Below are 18,700 nucleotides of genomic sequence, written 5' to 3'. Positions count from 1 at the left end.
AATTAGGCAATTTTTTGCATTTTTAACTCCACAACAACCAGGAGCCGAGGAGGAAGGATTCGTTTACGCTGGAGAATGTTATGGAGAAAATCTTATCTATGTGGTTGTTAAGACTCCAAAGCTACTCGATAGCATATAATCATCCGACAGATTTTTAGTTTTTAGGGGAGGGGAAAAAGCGGTCGAAGCAGCAAAAAAAAAAAAAGAGTTATGAAGAGGAGACTTTTACTGTGTGAATGAAGCAGATGAGCGGCTGCTCAATAAAAGTTTAGTGTGCACAAACACTCATGTTTCAATTCTTTGCCGGGTTTAAAGTTGAAGCCGGCTGACTGAAACAGTCAGTACAGACGACTTTATTTAGACGACGCGTTCTGAATTCATGTTCTCTTGGTGTTGGTGTTGGTAGGTAAGTTAAAATATTAGCACATAAACTTTCAAGTCAACGTCCCAAAGGCGCTTTTTCAAGAGGCAACTGGACTTTCTGTTTTGTCTTTGAAGACGTTTCGCTTCTCATCCAAGAAGCTTCTTCAGCTCAAACTTCAAAAAACCAGTTGCCTCTTGAAAAACGCATCTTTGGGGCAACCGTGACCTGAATGACTGAGAATCTCCTTAGACTTTCAAGTCAATAGTTTCCGAGATAACTAAGCGTCCTTTTAAGCCCTGTCTGTCTCTAATAAAAACTCTCTCTAAACCCGTTTATCTCTATCTACTCATTCTATCCTTTGTCTAGCTCTATGGAGCTTTTGGCGAGTTCGATCAATTCGCGGTTTCTGCGCGCAGGGCACGCTGGGAAAAGGGGCGGCGCCCAGCTTGGCGTTTCGTGCCCTTTGGGCCGCCATCTTCGATTACGATATCAATTTCTCTGCGGTGGAGGGTCCGCGGCGCCTGGGGTCGCCCTCCGATGGGTACGTGGGCGTTTGTGGGTGTGAGGTGAAGGATGGACAGAGGCGGGATTAAACTGCGGCCTTGCTTCAGTAGAGTCTAAATTGCGAACGCTGGCTATTAAAACCTAATGAAGCCCATTCGGGAGAGGCAAGAGTGATGTGCGGGGTTTCTTTCGCCTTTGCCCGGCGCTCGAGAAGCTTCTCCTGAAATAACAAAGCTTACCCGATGCAGTTGGGGAAAGGGCAGCTATTATTATTATTTTGATATTTGCACATTTTCCCTCTTCTATTTCCTCCGGGCCGGCGGCACTCTCACCCTCTCTTCCACCTGACGCCTTTGTAAAATTGGCGAGTGATAGTTGGAATCGAACATGTTTACTTAGTGGTAGCTCGGATTAGACATTCGTAGGTTCCCTGTCCCACTGAGCCCGGGGAGGAGACAGCTGTCTGTCTGCGTTGTTTTCTTGCTCTCCGTGCTCTTTTTTTCCTTCATGGCAACGTTGGTGAGAGAGGGGGGAAGCAACAACTGGAAACAATAGTTAACAGCAATTCCTCACACATGTGATCTGGGATTACAATGTTAGGGCCAGGAATGCCAAAAATGGTGAGCGTCTGCCCACCCCTCCTCCCTCCTGTAAACAGCTGATGCCGGGCCAGATAACTGTTGAACTGCAATTCTATTTTATTTATTTTATTTGTCACAACAGTATATATATAAGCATAAGCATGAAAATAACTATATAATATATAATCATATATATGAGCATAAGTATGTGATAACTATATTAATTGGATATAATGAAACAATAGGACAGGAACGGTAGGCACTTTTGTGCTCTTATGCAAGCCCCTTACAGACCTCTTAGGAATTGGGTGAGGTCAATAGTAGACAGTTTTTGGTTAAAGCTTTTAGGATTATGAGAAGAGACCAGAGTCAGGTAGTGTGTTCCAAGCACTAATAACTGTTACAGAAGTCATATTTTCTGCAATCTGCAATCAAGATTGAAACGGTTGAGTTTAAATCTATTGTTTGCTCTTGTATTGTTATGATTGAAATTGAAGTAGTCTTCAACAGGAAGGACATTGCAATAGATGATTCTATGAGTTAAACACGGGTCCTGTCAAAGGCAGCGGAATTCTAAGTTTTCTAAATTCAAGATTTCAAGTCTGGTGGCATAAGGTATTTTGTTGTATTCAGAGGAATGGAAAACTCTTCTTGTAAAATATTTCTGGACACGTTCAATTGTATTGATGTCTGAAATGTGGTATGGGTTCCAGACAGGCGAGCTGTATTCAAGAATTGGTCTAGCAAATGTTTTATAAGCTCTGGTTAGCAATGTAGTGTTTCTGGAGAAGAAGCTACGTAAGATTAGGTTTACAACTCTTAAAGCCTTTTTTGCGATGTAATTGCAGTGGGCTTTGGCACTTAGATCATTGGATATGAAAACTCCAAGGTCTTTAACAGGGTTGGGTCATCTGTAAGGTAATGACCATCAAATTTGTATTTAGTGTTTAGATTCTTTTTTCCAATGTGTAAGACAGCATTTGCTGGTTGAGATTTGGAGTTGCCAAGTTTTTGACCATTCTGACACAAAGTCAAGGTCTTTTTGAAGGGTAGCTGTCTTGTTGTTAGTGTTAAATATTTTGACATCGTCAGCGAAGAGAACACAATTACTTTGAATATGGTCACAAAGATCATTAATGTATAATATAAAGAGTGTTGGTCCAAGAACACTGCCTTGGGGAACGGTGCTATTGACAGGAACAGGATTTGATAGGGCACTGCCCATTTTGACTACTTGTTGTCTGTTTGAAAGGAACGCTGTTATCCAGTTGTGGAGGGGTCTGGAGATGCCGTAGGATTTTAGTTTTAGGAGAAGTTTATCGTGTACTACTGAGTCAAAAGCTTTGCAGAAGTCTATGTAAATTGCATCTATTATTTTGCATTGATCAAGATTTGTAGTCCATATGTTTTTGCAGTGAAGAAGTTGTAAGTTACATGATAATTTTTTTCTGAACCCAAATTGTTTATTAGAGAGTAGATTGTTTGTTTCTAGGTGTAGGGTAATGGATTGGTTAACGATAGATTCCATAATTTTACAGGTGACACAGCATAGAGAGATAGGTCTGTAATTTTCAACTAAGCTGGGGTCTCCTTTTTTGAAGACAGGGATGACCGTGGCTAGTGACCAAAGTTTGGGAAGGGAACTGGTCGTGAAAGCTTTTCCAAAGATTATGCTTAGGGGTTCTGCTATATTAAAGGAAAGCTTTTTTAAGAAGTATGCACATAGTCCATCAGGTCCTATAGATAGCTTATAACATAACATAATAACAGAGTTGAAAGGGACCTTGGAGGTCTCCTAGTCCAACCCCCTGCCGAGGCAGGAAACCCTACACTATTTCAGACAAATGGCTATCCAACATTTTCTTAAAAATTTCCAGTGTTGGAGCATTCACAACTTCTGCAGGCAAGTTGTTCCACTGATTAATTGTTCTAACTGTCAGGAAATTTCTCCTTAGTTCTAAGTTGCTTCTCTCCTTGATTAGTTTCCACCCATTGCTTCTTGTTCTACCCTCAGGTGCTTTGGAGAATAGTTTGACTCCCTCTTCTTTGTGGCAACCCCAGAGATATTGGAACACTGCTATCATGTCTCCCCTAGTCCTTCTTTTCATTAAACTAGACATAACGAGTTCCTGCAATCGTTCTTCATATGTTTTAGCCTCCAGTCCCCTAATCATCTTTGTTGCTCTTCTCTGCACTCTTTCTAGAGTCTCAACATCTTTTTTATATTGTGGCGACCAAAACTGAATGCAATATTCCAAGTGTGGCCTTACTAAGGCATTATAAAGTGATATTAACACTTCACGTGATTTTGATTTTATCCCTCTGTTTATGCAGCCCAGAACTGTGTTGGCTTTTTTGGCAGCTGCTGCACAATGCTGGCTCATATCTAAATGGTTGTCCACTAAGACTCCAAGATCCCTCTCACAGTTACTATTATTGAGCAAGGTACCACATATACAGTACCTGTGCATTTTGGTGTTTTTTTTTTGCCTAAATGTAGAACCTTACTTTTTTCACTGTTGAATTTCATGAAGAGCTTTTTTAACGTTTTCTTCAGTGAAATGTATATGTGTTAGGATGTTGTTGGTGCGGTTAGGGAATGTCGGGTATGAGCCATTACTGTTAACAAAGACTGAGCCGAAGAATGTGTTAAAGAGGTTTGCTTTAACTCTTCCATCATTATTTTCTTTGCCGTTTGATTCTTTAATGGTGGGATGGTTCTCGAGTCATTAAGTTTGTTGTTCACAAAATTATAAAAAGCACGATTGGAATTTGTGCACAGAAGGTCGTCTTCTTGCTTGGTGTGGTAATTGGTGCATTCACTTTTTATTTGGTTGCATCTATCTCTGTAGCGGTTTTTGAAATTAGCTACATGTCCCTTTTTGTTTTTTCTCCAAAGGGATTTTTTTTTTTGGATTGAAGCTTTTTTATTGATACGGGTAATTTGTTTTTCCTGATTTTGGTGGTGGTTTGTGGTACATAGAGTTTAATGACTCTATTGACTTCGAGTAGGAAAACTCTGTAATGGTCTTCAGCAGTGATACAGATTGAGAATAGATTTTGCCAGTCAAGAAATGAGATGTAGATGTTTATAAGATCATAGTTGGCTTTTTTGAAATTGTAGTTTGGAATACTATTATTATGATGATTTTTGTAAGGGCATACATTGAGACAAAAGTATGGTCTCTGTTGGAAAAGGGTTCTTTTATTTGTAGTTTATTTATTTGTATTTATTTATTTATTTATTTATTTTTATTTATTATTTATTTTATTACTTTATTTTTTATTTGTAGTCCATAAATTCTCAGCATACCTAGAAAGTATAGCCAAAGCCAGAGGGATGTTGGGAATAGTGGTTTAGCAGTAATCTCTTTCCCCCCCCCCCCCAAGGGGAAAAAAAATACAGATAGTCCTTGATTTACAACAGTTCTTTTAGTGACTAAAGTTACGATGGCATTGAAAATGGTGACTTATGACTGTTTTTCCATTGTTTTCCATGGTTGGTTAAAATGAGGACCCAGATTGTTGGGGTTAATATGCTGACACTGTAAACTGCTTAGAAAAGGGCTGTAAAAGCACTGTGAAGCGGTATGTAAGTCTTAAGTGCTGTTGCTATTGCTATGACCTGTGTAGCATCTCCATGATCATGTGGATCAAAATTCAGATGCTTAGCAACTGGTTCATATTTATGTCCGTTGCTGTGCCCTGAGGTCACGTGTTCACCTTTTGCGACCTGTCAAGTAAAGTCAATGGGGAAGCTAGATTCGCTTAACAACTGGATTACTAACTTATCAACTGCAGTGATTCACTTAACATCTGTGACAAGCCAAGTTGTAAAATGGGGCAAAACTCACTTAACAAATGTCTCACTTAATAATAGAAATTAGGGGCTCAATTGTGGTTTTAAGTTGAGGACCACCTGTACTAGCATAGCACCCTTCTTTGGAGTGCCTCAAATTCAGCTTCTATACATAGCATTCATAGACACAGGGAAGAGTTTTTAATGCTCCACCAACCCACCTTTCCTGCTTCTGCTTAACACTTTCAGGGAGCAGTACCCAGTTCTGTCTAGTTTAGAGAAAGGAAGACCAGTTAGGGAGAGAAGAGATTGTATATTTCATTGTAATGACAAAAGTTGTTCAAATGCTTTAGTCAGAATTTCCAGAGAAACATCCGACATACCTTCTAAATTTGAAAACAGTGAGCCTTGAAGACTGCTTCAGACTTAGAAGGGAGCATGACTGTTAACATTGAGGGTTGCATCCTTCTTGATTTTGAGAATTCATTTGTTGAAACTAGTCATACATAGATTGCTGTACAAAAGTTTACTCCAGCTTCTGTTGCTGTGCCTCCTAATCCAGAATTAATTTACGACATTGTATTACAGATATTTCAAGTCTATGCTTCTGGTTGGTGTAACATTGACCACTGTAACTGTGCTTGATGATTAGTTTCTGAAGTTTTCAATTGATTCAGTTGTATCTGATGAGATGCAAACATTTTCTCTTTATTTCCTATGCAAATAATAAAAAAAAATGAATTTCAGATAATCCTTAATTCTTTCATGGAGTTTTGCTGAATGTGCCTCTCTCTATATGTAGCATAATTGCTTCTCAGGAAGAGACCAGAATTGTAGAATCTGATACTTAGGGATGTGCACTTTGTCTTCATAATACTTCTGAACTGCTGATGCCCATTGAAAGTTCTGTGCATCAGTTAATTTGATTTTGTGCTGTATAAACAAGTCTGCTCTGGTGTGTTTTGATTAGTTTCCATCATGCTGATCAGATTGTTGTTTCTATGTTTTAAATATCAGTACTTTTTAGACTTTGCAAGGTGAAGGTGAATTGATGTTCTAATAATAATAGGTTTTTTTCCAATTATCCCATGGATTTTAAGAATTTTACATACAAATTAGGTTAATTAAGTATGTGGACAAGGTGAACATGTTATGTGGTCCCAGTTTGGATTTATTTAGAAGATGCATTTAATGGCACTCAGTACTGTATTGGTATGCTTGTGCAGAACTGAACTAAACAAGGGAAATAATTTGTATATGACTATACATTTTTGTGTCACATCTTTGACATACAATTTTATATCCATTTACTTGGGAGAAGACTCATTAAAAACTTCTTTCTTAGGAGCAGATTTATATAATATAAATAGTATTTGAATAATTTTTTATCAATTCCACAAAATAAAATGTTAGTATACATATAAATATTTAGAATATGAACGAATACCAGTGTTGCTGTGGCATTGTTAGTCATGAGGACAAACACAAAGTGCCATTCAAATAATAACATCAGTGAAAATTGACGAAACAGTTTGGGTATTGAGAGAAATTTAAGGAGTATTAATTGAAACTTTTTTTGGTGGGGGGAAGTATCTAGTTCAGCCTGTACAAGTAAGCACAATAGGGCAAGTGACATTTTCTGCTTGACATAAAAATCGATATAGCAATAGCATTTAGACTCATTTACTGACCTCGGAAGATGAAAGACTGAGTCAAATTTGAGCTGGTGAGACTCGAACTGTGAAACTGCAGGCAGCCGTCAGCAGAAATTCGAACTCTATGAAGCAGTTGCAGGTGCAGATGCAGTCTTCACATACTGTCATTTCATTTTAAAAAAATGTGTTCATATTTTGACATTCCTCTATTTATCCCATTTTACTTTGCACCTTTGCCATTTTTCAACATTTACAACATCGAATGTTTCTTTTCATCATTATCAATAAAAATTATTATTTTGTTTTTCCAGAAAATGCCATTGGAGATGTAAACCCTTTTGTTCTTTATTGCAGATAACATGGCAAGCCCAGAAAAAGATAATTACAGAATGAAAAGTTATAAAAACAATGCCCTCAATCCCCAAGAAATGCGAAGACGAAGAGAAGAGGAAGGCATTCAGCTTCGAAAACAAAAAAGGGAAGAACAAGTAAGTCCTCATTTAAATCACAGCTGAGCAATGACAGTCATAAAGCCCGTTAAATTGGTCATATTGGAGAAATGATTTAGGGTCCAACGCTGATCCCTGGCTATCTACCTTCCTTCCTTCTTCCTTCCCTCCATCCCTCCCTTTATTGTAAATAAAATGCAATATATTTTATTGAAAACAAGTTTAGACTTTAGGAGAAACTCTTCCATACTTCCACCTCTCACAATACTAGACAACACAGTATCAACAGTAGAAACCTTTAAATTTCTAGGTTCTATCATATCGCAAGATCTAAAATGGACAGCTAACATCAAAAACATCATCAAAAAAGGACAACAAAGAATGTTCTTTCTGCGCCAGCTCAGTAAGCTCAAACTGCCCAAGGAGCTGCTGATTCAGTTTTACAAAGAAATTATTGAGTCTGTCATTTGCACCTCTATAACTGTCAAACTATTTACTAAATCTGCACTACTATTAATTTTCTCATCGTTCCCATCACCAATCTCTTTCTGACTGTATGACTGTAACTTTGTTGCTGGCAATCCTTATGATTTATATTGATACATTGACCATCATTTGTGTTGTAAATGTTGTACCTTGATGAATGTATCTTTTCTTTTATGTATACTGAGAGCATATGCACCAAGACAAATTCCTTGTGTGTCCAATCACACTTGGCCAATAAAAAATTCTATTCTATTCTATTCTATTCTATTCTATTCTATTCTATTCTATTCTATTCTATTCTATTCTATTCTATTCTATTCTATTCTATTCTAAAATTCTTTTCACAAGAAAGTTGAGTTCGTAGTAATAGCCCCCTTGGATGATGCAGAGTGGTTAAATTTAACCTTTTCTTTAGAGATGTACTGTCATAACTTTTTTTTGCTGACAGAATAATTTTGTTTCTTATGTATATATGTTACTTTTTAACTTGAAAGGTTCTGAAAGTGCCCTCAGACTTAAAAGATACAATATAGAAGGAAATGAAGATGTAGAATGAAAAGAATTTAGGAAAAAAATAGATAATAGAAAAAGGGAGATTTTTTTTTTGTAATCATCACGTTAGCAATAACAATAGTACTTAGACTTATATACCACTTCACAGTGCTTTATCGCCCTCTCTAAGCGGTTTACAGAGTCAGCCTATTGCCGCTAACAATCTGGCTCCTCATTTTACCGATCTCAAGGATGGAAAACTGAGTCAACCTTGAGCCTAGTGAGATTCAAATTGCCAAATTGCAAACAGTCCTCAGGCAGCAGAAGTGGCCTGCAGTACTGCAGTCTAACTACTGCACCACCACAGTTCTTAACTTTGTATTTTTACTTGCATTTGCGACAAAGGGAATCAGAAGCTTCTTTTAATTTTTTCTTTTCTTTCTGAAAAATTGTTTTTTTCCCCTCTTTTCCCCTTTTTTCTTTGTTCTGTATTAATTTTTGGTAGTTTTATCTTTCCTTTAAAACTTTGATTAATAATAATATTACAAAAAAGAATGAAAAACATGCTGTGAAATGTATCTAGATGTTACTTTGCTTGTATTAGGCTATACTGAATTGGTTTTTCTTTTTTACACAAAGTATTATTTTAAGGGATATTTTTAGCCTTGCGTGTGAAAATATTAGAGATTAAACTGATTCTGCAAAAAATGAACACTGTTTAACGTATTTTAGAAACCCTTGTTTCTGCAGGAGCAGGAACAACTTTTTATGATATAGTTTTGACAAATTGATCTTTTTCAGTAACAATGAATAAAGATCAATTTGTCAAAACTATATCATAAAAAGTTCTCTCAGGTTTTTTTTAATCACAAAAGCACTCTTTTTTCTCTTCCACAATACTTCTCATTGTACTTATTTGTTTTTCCTTTGGTTATATAATATTGTCTGAAAATGCCATCATACTGAGTTAAAATAAACCAGTATTTACAATATATTACTAAATTTAGCACGTATTCCTAAATATTCATTAAGCATCTTGTTTGTAAAAGGATTCCCAAAGTAGAATTAGAGCTAATAGTAATGCATTGTTGATTGAGTTTTCATGTTTCAAGAGAAAACTTGAAGACTTGATCAAAAAGTAAGAAAGTAATAGAAAAAAATGATGTGTGTGATTGATGTAGTATCATCTCCTCCCCAAATAATTTCCAATACATGTTTTTCTTACATTTCTTTTCAGTTATTTAAACGTAGAAATGTTTCTCTGCTGTCCAGCGAAGAGTCAATGCAGGAGAGCCCAATCCAGGATCCTGATGTAAGCTCTACTGTACCAGTTCTGGAGGTAAAAAATTCTATCACATGCCTTAAAGCACATTTACAAATCTGGCTAAACCTTTAGGAAATTACAATGGTTTTCCATTTTTAGGAAGATGTGATTACGTGTGACATGGTTCAGATGGTTTTCTCAGATGATCCTAGTCAACAACTAGCAGCAACCCAAAAGTTCAGAAAATTACTTTCTAAAGGTAAATCAGCAAAACATGATTTTCTTCTTAATACTTAATAAATTTTAGTTTCAGTATTTGCGTTAAATTGAAAAATATTTTTTTTATTGAAAGAGTTTTAAAAAACAAAAACATTTTTCCCCCTTTTTTCCCCTCCTCCCAAAACCCTCCCCGGCTTCCCGGGTCAATCACAAGGTATTGTTATACATAAACCAAACATAGAATAAAATTTTCCCTTCCAATCCAAATAACCACATCCACAGCTTTTCATCTCCCAACCCCCTCCCCATTACATAAAATAACTTTCTAATTATTCAAAGGCAATCTGATATTTCTTAATCTGATATCTGTTTTGTAGATAATCAATCCATTTTTCCCATTCAATTAAATATCTTTCCTGCGTATTGTCTTTTAAAAAAGCTGAGATTTTAGCCATCTCAGCCAAATTAGTAACTTTCAGTATCCATTCTTCTATTGTAGGTATCTCTTCCTTCTTCCAGTATTGTCCAATCAACAGTCTTGCTGCTGTTATTAAATTCAGAATCAATAAAAATATGGAACGCTTCACGAATTTGCGTGTCATCCTTGCGCAGGGGCCATGCTAATCTTCTCTGTATCGTTCCAATTTTAGTATATGTGCTGCCGAAGCGAGCACTGATTGAAAAATAATTTTTAATAATCCATGTTAAGAGTTCTTAATTTGTTTTTTAATCTTAAATGATTGTATTGGTACAGGAATAATTTAATGTCAAATGTCCAATTACAAAACAAAAACGACACACACCCTCAGATGGAAATGAGCCACTTTGTACATTGTATGGGTTTCTCTCTGTCGTCCCACTAGTTTAGCTAATATGACAAAGCTGCTAATATCACTCAAAGTTGATTGTTTTTTGTGTTAAAATGGAAGCTAAAAGTGATTAAGGAACAGTTTTTAGAAATGTATAACTTATCCTGCTGGAAAAGACAATATTCTCTACCAGTCAAAAGATGAAGCAATGTATATTATAATTTATCATGTATTTGATATAATATTTATTGATATTAATGAAGCAGTGACTATTATCATTGTGCCAAAGTTTAATATGTAAGATAGAGTTTTATTTTGTTTAGTTTGAGATTTATTTTCTTTCCCTTTTCAGGTTACTATCTCTTGTTTTTAAAGAAAGAGTAATCCTTTTTAAGGATTCTTCAGTTTGATTTTTAGCTACTTTTTAAAGAAAAGATAAATGTGCTTGTTCCATGTTACATCTGTCCAGTGTTTTCAAATTATTTTTTTGATAAAACAAGCTATCAGCAAGCCTAGTTTGGAAAGAGGCTAATATAATAACGGCTTGATGGAAATAATTAAGGTTTTCCACTCTAGTAGGTATAATTATGTTTTCCCCGTCTAGTATGTACAGCAAGAGAGAGAGAGACTCTGCTTCTTCCCAAAAGTTCAGACATCTCTGCAGTACACTAGAACAAGTTCATTTTGGATTTAGTCCCCAAACACTAAGCCTAAAAGGTAATTTAAAAGGCTGAAGAATCATTGTCATTGTTTAATCATAAGTGCTTGAAGACACAAGTGCTTTAGTCTCTATAAAGAGTTTGGCCCCAAAGGGCACAATATATTTATGTCTATTTTTACAAATTAACCTACATGCCCTTCCTTATTTATAAATACAACTAGGAAAGTAAGTAAAATGTCTTTTCATTTTTAAGGCTTTTGTGTAAGTTGGAACTTGGTTAAAGGGAAGCATCTTTTGATTGCTTTCTTCTTTCAGCTGTTATTCAAGTTATTAAAGCATAGTTTTGATGGTGGTATACCTTCTAAACTGCTCTTGGTGTCTGCTAGTTCTTGAGGTTTATATGGAAAGGCTTGAGTGCATCATCCTAAGGCTTTCTTGTATCCTGCCTCTACCCTCAGTTTATAATTCTTCATTCAATAATGATTGATTTGTGGCAACAGGGCAACAGATGGCAGTAGCATTGCCTAAAAGTGAATTAGAAGCTCTGCTTTCATAGCTGTTATCATCATACCAAATGAAATCTTCCTAATCAAAGTTAATATGTTAACTGATTATTAAAGTTGGGAAGGAGCAACACAAAAGGAGCTATTGCTTAGGGACTTCTTAGAAGCATCACTGTAAAGCATCTAGGCTAGATAAATCTGTGGACTAATTGGGTTCTTACATATGAAACCATGAGAAACTATGCAATTCCTTAGTAAACATTTTTTGTCTGACAGAGAGCTTTGGTTTATTCCCTATGTATTGCAGATGGTTTGCATTTGTTTTTTATATTATTTCAGAGAGTTTTTCACAGCATTTTAATGTTGCGATACATCAGTGAGTTAGGTTAGATTTAGAAACAGAGTAACTTCCCTAAGAGCAATCAGCTTTCAAAGTTTAAAATGGGGTCTTTAATTTCATTCATCTGCAATATTCCAGCAAGTTCATTATGGGAGCTGTGCTGTTTTGTTTTGTTTTTTTGTTTTTTTTTTGTTTACATTTATACCCCGCCCTTCTCCGAAGACTCAGGGCGGCTTACAATGTTCAGCGTTCTTTATACTTCCTTCTTAATTGTTTTCCATTGTACTAAATTTACACGTAACTTATTTTTATTGGAATACTTTATCTTTCATTTCAGAACCTAATCCTCCAATTGATGAAGTTATTCAAAAACCAGGAGTTGTGGCGAGATTTGTCAAATTTCTAGAAAAAAATGATAATTGCACTCTTCAAGTGAGTTCCTGAAATAATATGAGATACATTTGGGAGGAAGGACAAGGAATTAAAATTTTATATCTTACCTTTGGAATAGGAGGGATGGTTTTGCTGCTCTCTCCCCTTCATTTGTTAAATATTTTAACAGTTCCATAAGTTAAATGGCCCGAAATCATAAATATTATGTCTTGTAGGAAGAACACAATTTAAATTTGGTTCCATAGTGAACATGTTATTCCCACAAGCAGATATTTTTTTAAAGATATTGAATAATATAAGAGGTAGATAAATTAAGGCAACACTAGATTGGGACTTTTGTTTGCTTGTAGTGCTGCCGTAGTTTTCCATTGTTTCTCCCAAAGTTTCAACTGTAAATTTTTCTCATTTGTTGAAATTATTTAAATTTTATTGAAGTATAAGAATATTTTACTATTCTGCAAGACTGCATTTAAACTCTTGCTAAAATCATGTGAGAATGATTAATTTGAATATTCCACACAAATACTAAACTGTTATTTCTCTGCAGAGATGTACACAATACAATTGAAGGCTATATTCTTGTATGGAAAAAAAAGGCCCATAAAAATAAACATACAAAATTGATTGTAAAATAAAATCTTAAAAACCATATTTTTACCTTCTAGTTTGAAGCAGCATGGGCTCTTACAAACATAGCATCTGGAACTTTCCTGCATACCAAAGTGGTAATTGAAACTGGAGCGGTCCCAATTTTTATTAAACTGTTGAATTCTGAACATGAAGATGTCCAGGAGCAGGTAACTTTTTGTGAATTTTTTTATTATGCAGATTCAATTGCACTGTAAAATGTTAGCCTCGGAGAATTTTGAGAAGGAAAAAAATAATACATATTTGAATAAAAACAAATTTTAATCTAGATGTAATTCTAAACTATGGTTAACATTAAATACTTGAATCATATATTTTTGTGTTCTCCACTGTTTTGTCTTTAGATGGCACAATTCAGAAGATATCAGAAGTTTTTGCTTCTGTTGTCAATTTATTAATGATTCACAGGAAGCTAGAACTGGGGATTAAATATGTTTAGGTTTAGAAACGATACTTTGATAGAAACTGTTCTCCTAACCCAGTTGGGGGATATGCTACTCAACTCTCAATTACTTTGGGTGGCTTGTAAGCCAGGCAATGTCTATATCCATCACATGAAGGTTTTTGATGTTGGCCTTCTCCAAGTGTGTCCTTCCCTATAACTGTTGTCTGATGGCATCCAGCTCACCAGGATGCAAGATGGAAAGAATCTGCTGCTTGGTCATCTAAAGCATTTTCCCATTGTCTCAGATAAGCATTTGACTTAACCTCAAACGATGACAGTTTGGAGATACTGTGGCTAGTTTAAACTGGAAGCAAAAACTTTCAACCTCCTATTTGTAGTGTGCCAAAAGTTAGGATACAGCATGGGACCTTTACAAGTTCAAAATTCATACACATGATGTTGAACATATAATATTGTACGATCACATAAACTTTCAACCTCCTATTTGTAGTGTGCCGAAAGTTAGGATACAGCATGGGACCTTTACAAGTTCAAAACTCATACACATGATGTTGAATATATAATATCGTACAATCACTATTTCAACATCATAGACAAGTGCAGTACCGTCCCTATTTTAAAAAGTAAATGCTATTTTAGTTACATTGTTTGTGCATTGTATTTTCTTATTTCAGATGATTAGGCTGCAGTCCCATGCTGGCTTACTTGGGATCAAAACATACAGAAATCACTGATTTGTGTAAATATTGTTAGGCTTGCATTATTAGAAATTTACAGATGTAGCAGTAGTTTTGGATTTTGATATGAAATATTATTTCAGTATATTTGTTTCATATCAGTGACTGTGTACTTAGTGTGATTATTTCTTATGCAGATAAATTCATGGACGAGAATGAATTTATACTGTGAGATGGGCGACCATACAAATAAATACATGTTATATTTACTAAGCATCTCATTAATCATCTTTATATCCAAAAGATTAATAATATCCAAATAGAGTAAGTGAAGGTTTTCAAGTATCAGCAATTTTCCTAAAAATTTGAGTCTTCAAATGTTAAATTGCAGGACCAAGAAGCTTTTAACACAACAATCCGTTTATTCAAGCTACAAGGAGATAACACAGCAGTAATCCCATTATTCAAAGCCAAAGTTCCAAGCTTTCTGTTCTGTGACTAATGTCCGATGTACAAATATACTGCTACACTAGAAGCAGTTTGATCTAAATTTTGGAGATCTGCTTTTAATTACTTCCCCAATTAGGTCTTAAATGTAGGTCTTTTGAGGCTTAGCTGGTTAAAGTACTTGCTCAAATAAAGGCACAAATGTGAGACCTTGGCCTAGTTTGTATTGAGAGATAGTTGCATTTCCAAAAGGAAAAAAACAAATTATGTGCTATTTGCTGGTACAGCGAAATTATGTATTTGTCCCTTACTATCTCTAATTATAGGTAGTCCTTGATTTATGACAGTTTGAAGTTATGATGGCCTTGGAAAAAGTGACTTGTGACCAGTCCTCAAAGTTACCCCCACCATACCACTCACACAGTCACATGATCTCAGTTCAGACCCTCTGCAACTGGCTGGCGCTTATGATGGCTGCAGTATCTTGGGGGGGGGGTGTCACATGGTTGCGATTTGCAATGTTCTCAGCCAGCTTCCAACAAGCAAAGTCAATTGGGAAAGCTGGATTCACATAATGACTCTGTGATTTACTTATTGACTATGTGATTTGCTTAATGACCACAAAATGGTTGTAAAGTCAGACCTGGTCATGTAATGACTCAGTGACTAAAATTCTGGTCCCCATTGCGACTGTAAATTGAGGACAACCTGTACTTTTATCACATACTTATGTTCTACAGAAAGTTGCCTATGTAGGTGCTTTCGAATATGATGTTGGTACTATATTCCGTATCAGGAGTTTTAATGTATACACTCAGATATTGAAATTAAGTCAATTTGCACGGGTATTTTTGGATTGCCATCCGTGACAGTTGGAGCTAATGTCCCCTATAATTATAGACTATTTAGGTTGGTCTCATTAGGTAAATATTTCATACTTAATTATCAGTATTTTGAATTTCCAGAAAAGTAGCTGAATTCTGCAATAAAAAAATTGCTATCACTTATTTATTAGATTATTTTATTGGATTTGTAAGGCACTTAATCACCAAATGACTCAAGAACAGAACAAGTTGCAATTGCGATATAACACTAGAAGACAAATATCAGCTATCTAAGAGATACAGATATTAAAATAATCATAACCTATTAATGGATTCAGTGGCCCTGGGCCTGCTGAAAGAGCCTGATTTTCATAGTGTTCCTGAAGGATAGCAGGGTTTGGGTCTTGCAGACCGTTTAGAAGTCACCCACTCTGCACAAAATCCAATTATGCTTATTTTATATTAAGAACAGGGCTTTTATACTGGTTGCTTTGTATGAAACAGGTTTTTTTTTTTTGCTTCTTCCACTCTATGAATAAAATAAATCACTTTACTGTTATATATTGTTACAGATAGTCCTCGACTTACAACAGTTCATTTAGTGACTGTTTGAAGTTACAACAGCACTGAAAAAAGTGACATGACTGTTTTCACATTTACAACCGTTGTAGCATCCTCTTGGTCACATGATCAAAAGTCAGATGCTTGGCAACTGTCTCATATTTATGACAGTGTCAGTGTCTTGGAGTCATGATCCCCTTTTGCGACCTTCTGACAAGCAAAGTCAATACAGAAGTCAGATTCACTTAACAATTGTATTACCAACTTAACAACTGCAGTGATTCACTTAACAACTTTGGCAAGAAAGGTTATCAAATGGGTGAAAATTCACTTAACACATGTCTTGCTTAGCAACATAAATTTGGGCTCAATTGTGGTCGTAAGTTGAAGACTACCTGTATAGATATTTCCATATCTATAGCAACTTAACAACTATGCAGAGAAGTGAGAATTGGCAGATGGATTATTTCAGTGATTGCTCCTATCCAGGCCCAAATAGCCATTATCTTTTGCAGGGGTTCTAGCAGTTAACAATACAAGATGTTTGTAGGCTCCGCTGCAAACATGAATTCTCATGGTAGTAGTTTCTTTCATGTTAACATTAGCCATTTCAGTAATAGGATTATTTTTTTCTTTTGCACGCAGTTTATATACTTCCGCATAAATGATCATGTTGTTATAAACTAAGCATAAGAATTACGGATAAGTATTTAAAAGTCTTAAAATAATTATGAATATTAATTTACATCTTTGTTTCTAAGGCAGTGTGGGCCCTTGGCAATATTGCTGGAGATAATGCAGAATGCAGAGATTATGTATTAAGCTGTGGAATCCTTCCTCCACTCTTACAGTAAGTACAGATCATCTCAGGTAGTTAACTGAATGGTATGCATAACTAACCAAAGCATCCAGGTTATAACTTATAAACAGTATAAGTATTAACAGTATTGTTAACTTATAAATAGTACGTTAATAATGATAAATTCAGATTCCAAAAAAGGTGTTTTGGAGTGGGTGGAATTAGAAACATAGCATTTATCTGCAAATCTTTTTAAACATCTAACTCATTTCCCAGAATAATCTGGTAGGCATGTGATCTTGAGAAAAGGCACAATTGCTTTACACAATTGCAAATATATTGTATTATTTCTAAAGCACTGCCCAGCCCTTGTAATTATTTCTTTGGAGTTAAGCACCATTGGACTCAATAGAACGTCTGAATAGAGATGCATAGGTTTGAAATGTCAGTTATATACTTTTGGTGTTAGTTTGCTGACATAAAGCTTCTTGGTGCTAGAATATGCCTATTTTAAATAACAGTTTTTATTTGAATAAAAGTTCTAATTATTTGTCTAAAAATTATAAAAACACGTTTCTTCTAATTTATTCTCTTTTTCCAAAAATAAATGATTTCTATGGATTATATCCAATTTTGTATTCACAAAACAGCTACTCCTCTTCTTTCTCAATTCTCTTCCATGCATTCCCCCAATTTGCTCAGATAAGGTCACAAGTAAACCAGTTTGACTGGCCAGGAGATACAAATAAAAAGAATCTGTTCTGCAGCTGAAATGCTACTCCATCATTACATGATTACATTACACAAAAACCACTGAATCGGGTGAAATGCTCTCGGTTCGGATCGGATCGCCTGATCCGGTAACGATGGCGGCAGGTGGTTTGGAGAACCAGTAGCAAAAATCCCCCCCCCATGCCCAGCTGAGTCGCGCGATCGTCAGAGCCTTTTTTTTACTTTTAAAAGCATTTTTTACAACCTCTTTGGCCAAAAAAAAATGCTTTTAAAAGACTGATGATACCAACTGAACTGCGTGATCATCAGAGGCTTTTTTTTTTACTTTTAAAAAGCAATGCTTTTAAAAGTAAAAAAAAAAAGATTGCGCGCCATAGCTGATCACACCCCCCCCCACGCGCTGTTCTACTTATTGCATGCCTCCTTTTGGCATGTACTGCGTGCGCGCACCTCGCATTTGGTGCATGGTGCGCACTGCATATGCACGCACAGCACGCATGCGCAGCCAGCGAAACAGTAGTAAACTTGTTCAGATTTCACCACTGCATTGAATATTAATTAAAATGAAGTTATTTTCATGTACATGACAAAAATAATCATTCAAATTATTGTTGTTATTGTCTTGGCAGACTCCTAACACATTCTAACAGGCTCACAACTACCAGAAATGCAGTCTGGGCACTTTCAAACCTCTGTAGAGGCAAAAATCCACCTCCAGATTTTAGCAAGGTAAGGCCCATGATTCACTCTATAAAAATGCTATAATAATAAAATGCATACGTTGTGTTGTTCCAATGTATCTTCTTGTATAAATTAAACTTTTTCAAATGTCAACTATTTATGTCCAGATAAAGATTTCTTTTTGTCATAGAGTGGAACTGAAAATACATTAACTTTCCTGATGATATTCGCTTTCAGCGTAGACAATCAATGAAATTAAATTAACATTTGGCTGTAACAGAGCAAAGTAGTAATGGTTCTGCACAGTATCTGCTGGAAATGCATAACATAAAAGTCAGTTCAATCAAAAAGTAATTTAACAAGTTATGCTATACTTGAAATATCCTTAAAGTGGCTATCTATAATA

At 35.6% G+C, this 18,700-nt stretch overlaps 1 protein-coding gene and 1 non-coding gene across 4 annotated transcripts in view; one reads left to right on the top strand and one right to left on the bottom strand.

Moving 5' to 3' along the window:
* Positions 1–801: 801 nt before the first annotated feature.
* The window catches only part of KPNA5 (karyopherin subunit alpha 5), a 30,358-nt gene continuing 12,459 nt past the window's right edge, over positions 802–18,700 (top strand). For 2 of the 3 annotated variants that reach the window (XM_058173261.1, XM_058173279.1), the window contains exons 1-8: positions 802–905; positions 7,258–7,391; positions 9,568–9,669; positions 9,754–9,853; positions 12,464–12,558; positions 13,185–13,316; positions 16,844–16,932; positions 18,243–18,342. In XM_058173261.1, the coding sequence (XP_058029244.1) occupies positions 902–905; positions 7,258–7,391; positions 9,568–9,669; positions 9,754–9,853; positions 12,464–12,558; positions 13,185–13,316; positions 16,844–16,932; positions 18,243–18,342 (756 nt within the window). In that variant the 5' untranslated portion in view covers positions 802–901. Of the gene's footprint in view, positions 906–1,360; positions 1,489–7,257; positions 7,392–9,567; positions 9,670–9,753; positions 9,854–12,463; positions 12,559–13,184; positions 13,317–16,843; positions 16,933–18,242; positions 18,343–18,700 lie in introns of those variants that run through there. The other variant, XM_058173270.1, reaches the window with a different exon arrangement.
* On the bottom strand, positions 10,381–10,487 carry LOC131189431 (U6 spliceosomal RNA). Its single transcript, XR_009153036.1, has one exon. It is a non-coding gene; the product is annotated as a U6 spliceosomal RNA (small nuclear RNA).

The sequence above is a fragment of the Ahaetulla prasina genome, chromosome 1, assembly GCF_028640845.1.
Source record: "Ahaetulla prasina isolate Xishuangbanna chromosome 1, ASM2864084v1, whole genome shotgun sequence".
Taxonomy (NCBI): domain Eukaryota; kingdom Metazoa; phylum Chordata; class Lepidosauria; order Squamata; family Colubridae; genus Ahaetulla; species Ahaetulla prasina.
Note: the sequence above shows the minus strand (reverse complement) of the source record. Positions and strands in the feature narration are given on the sequence as shown.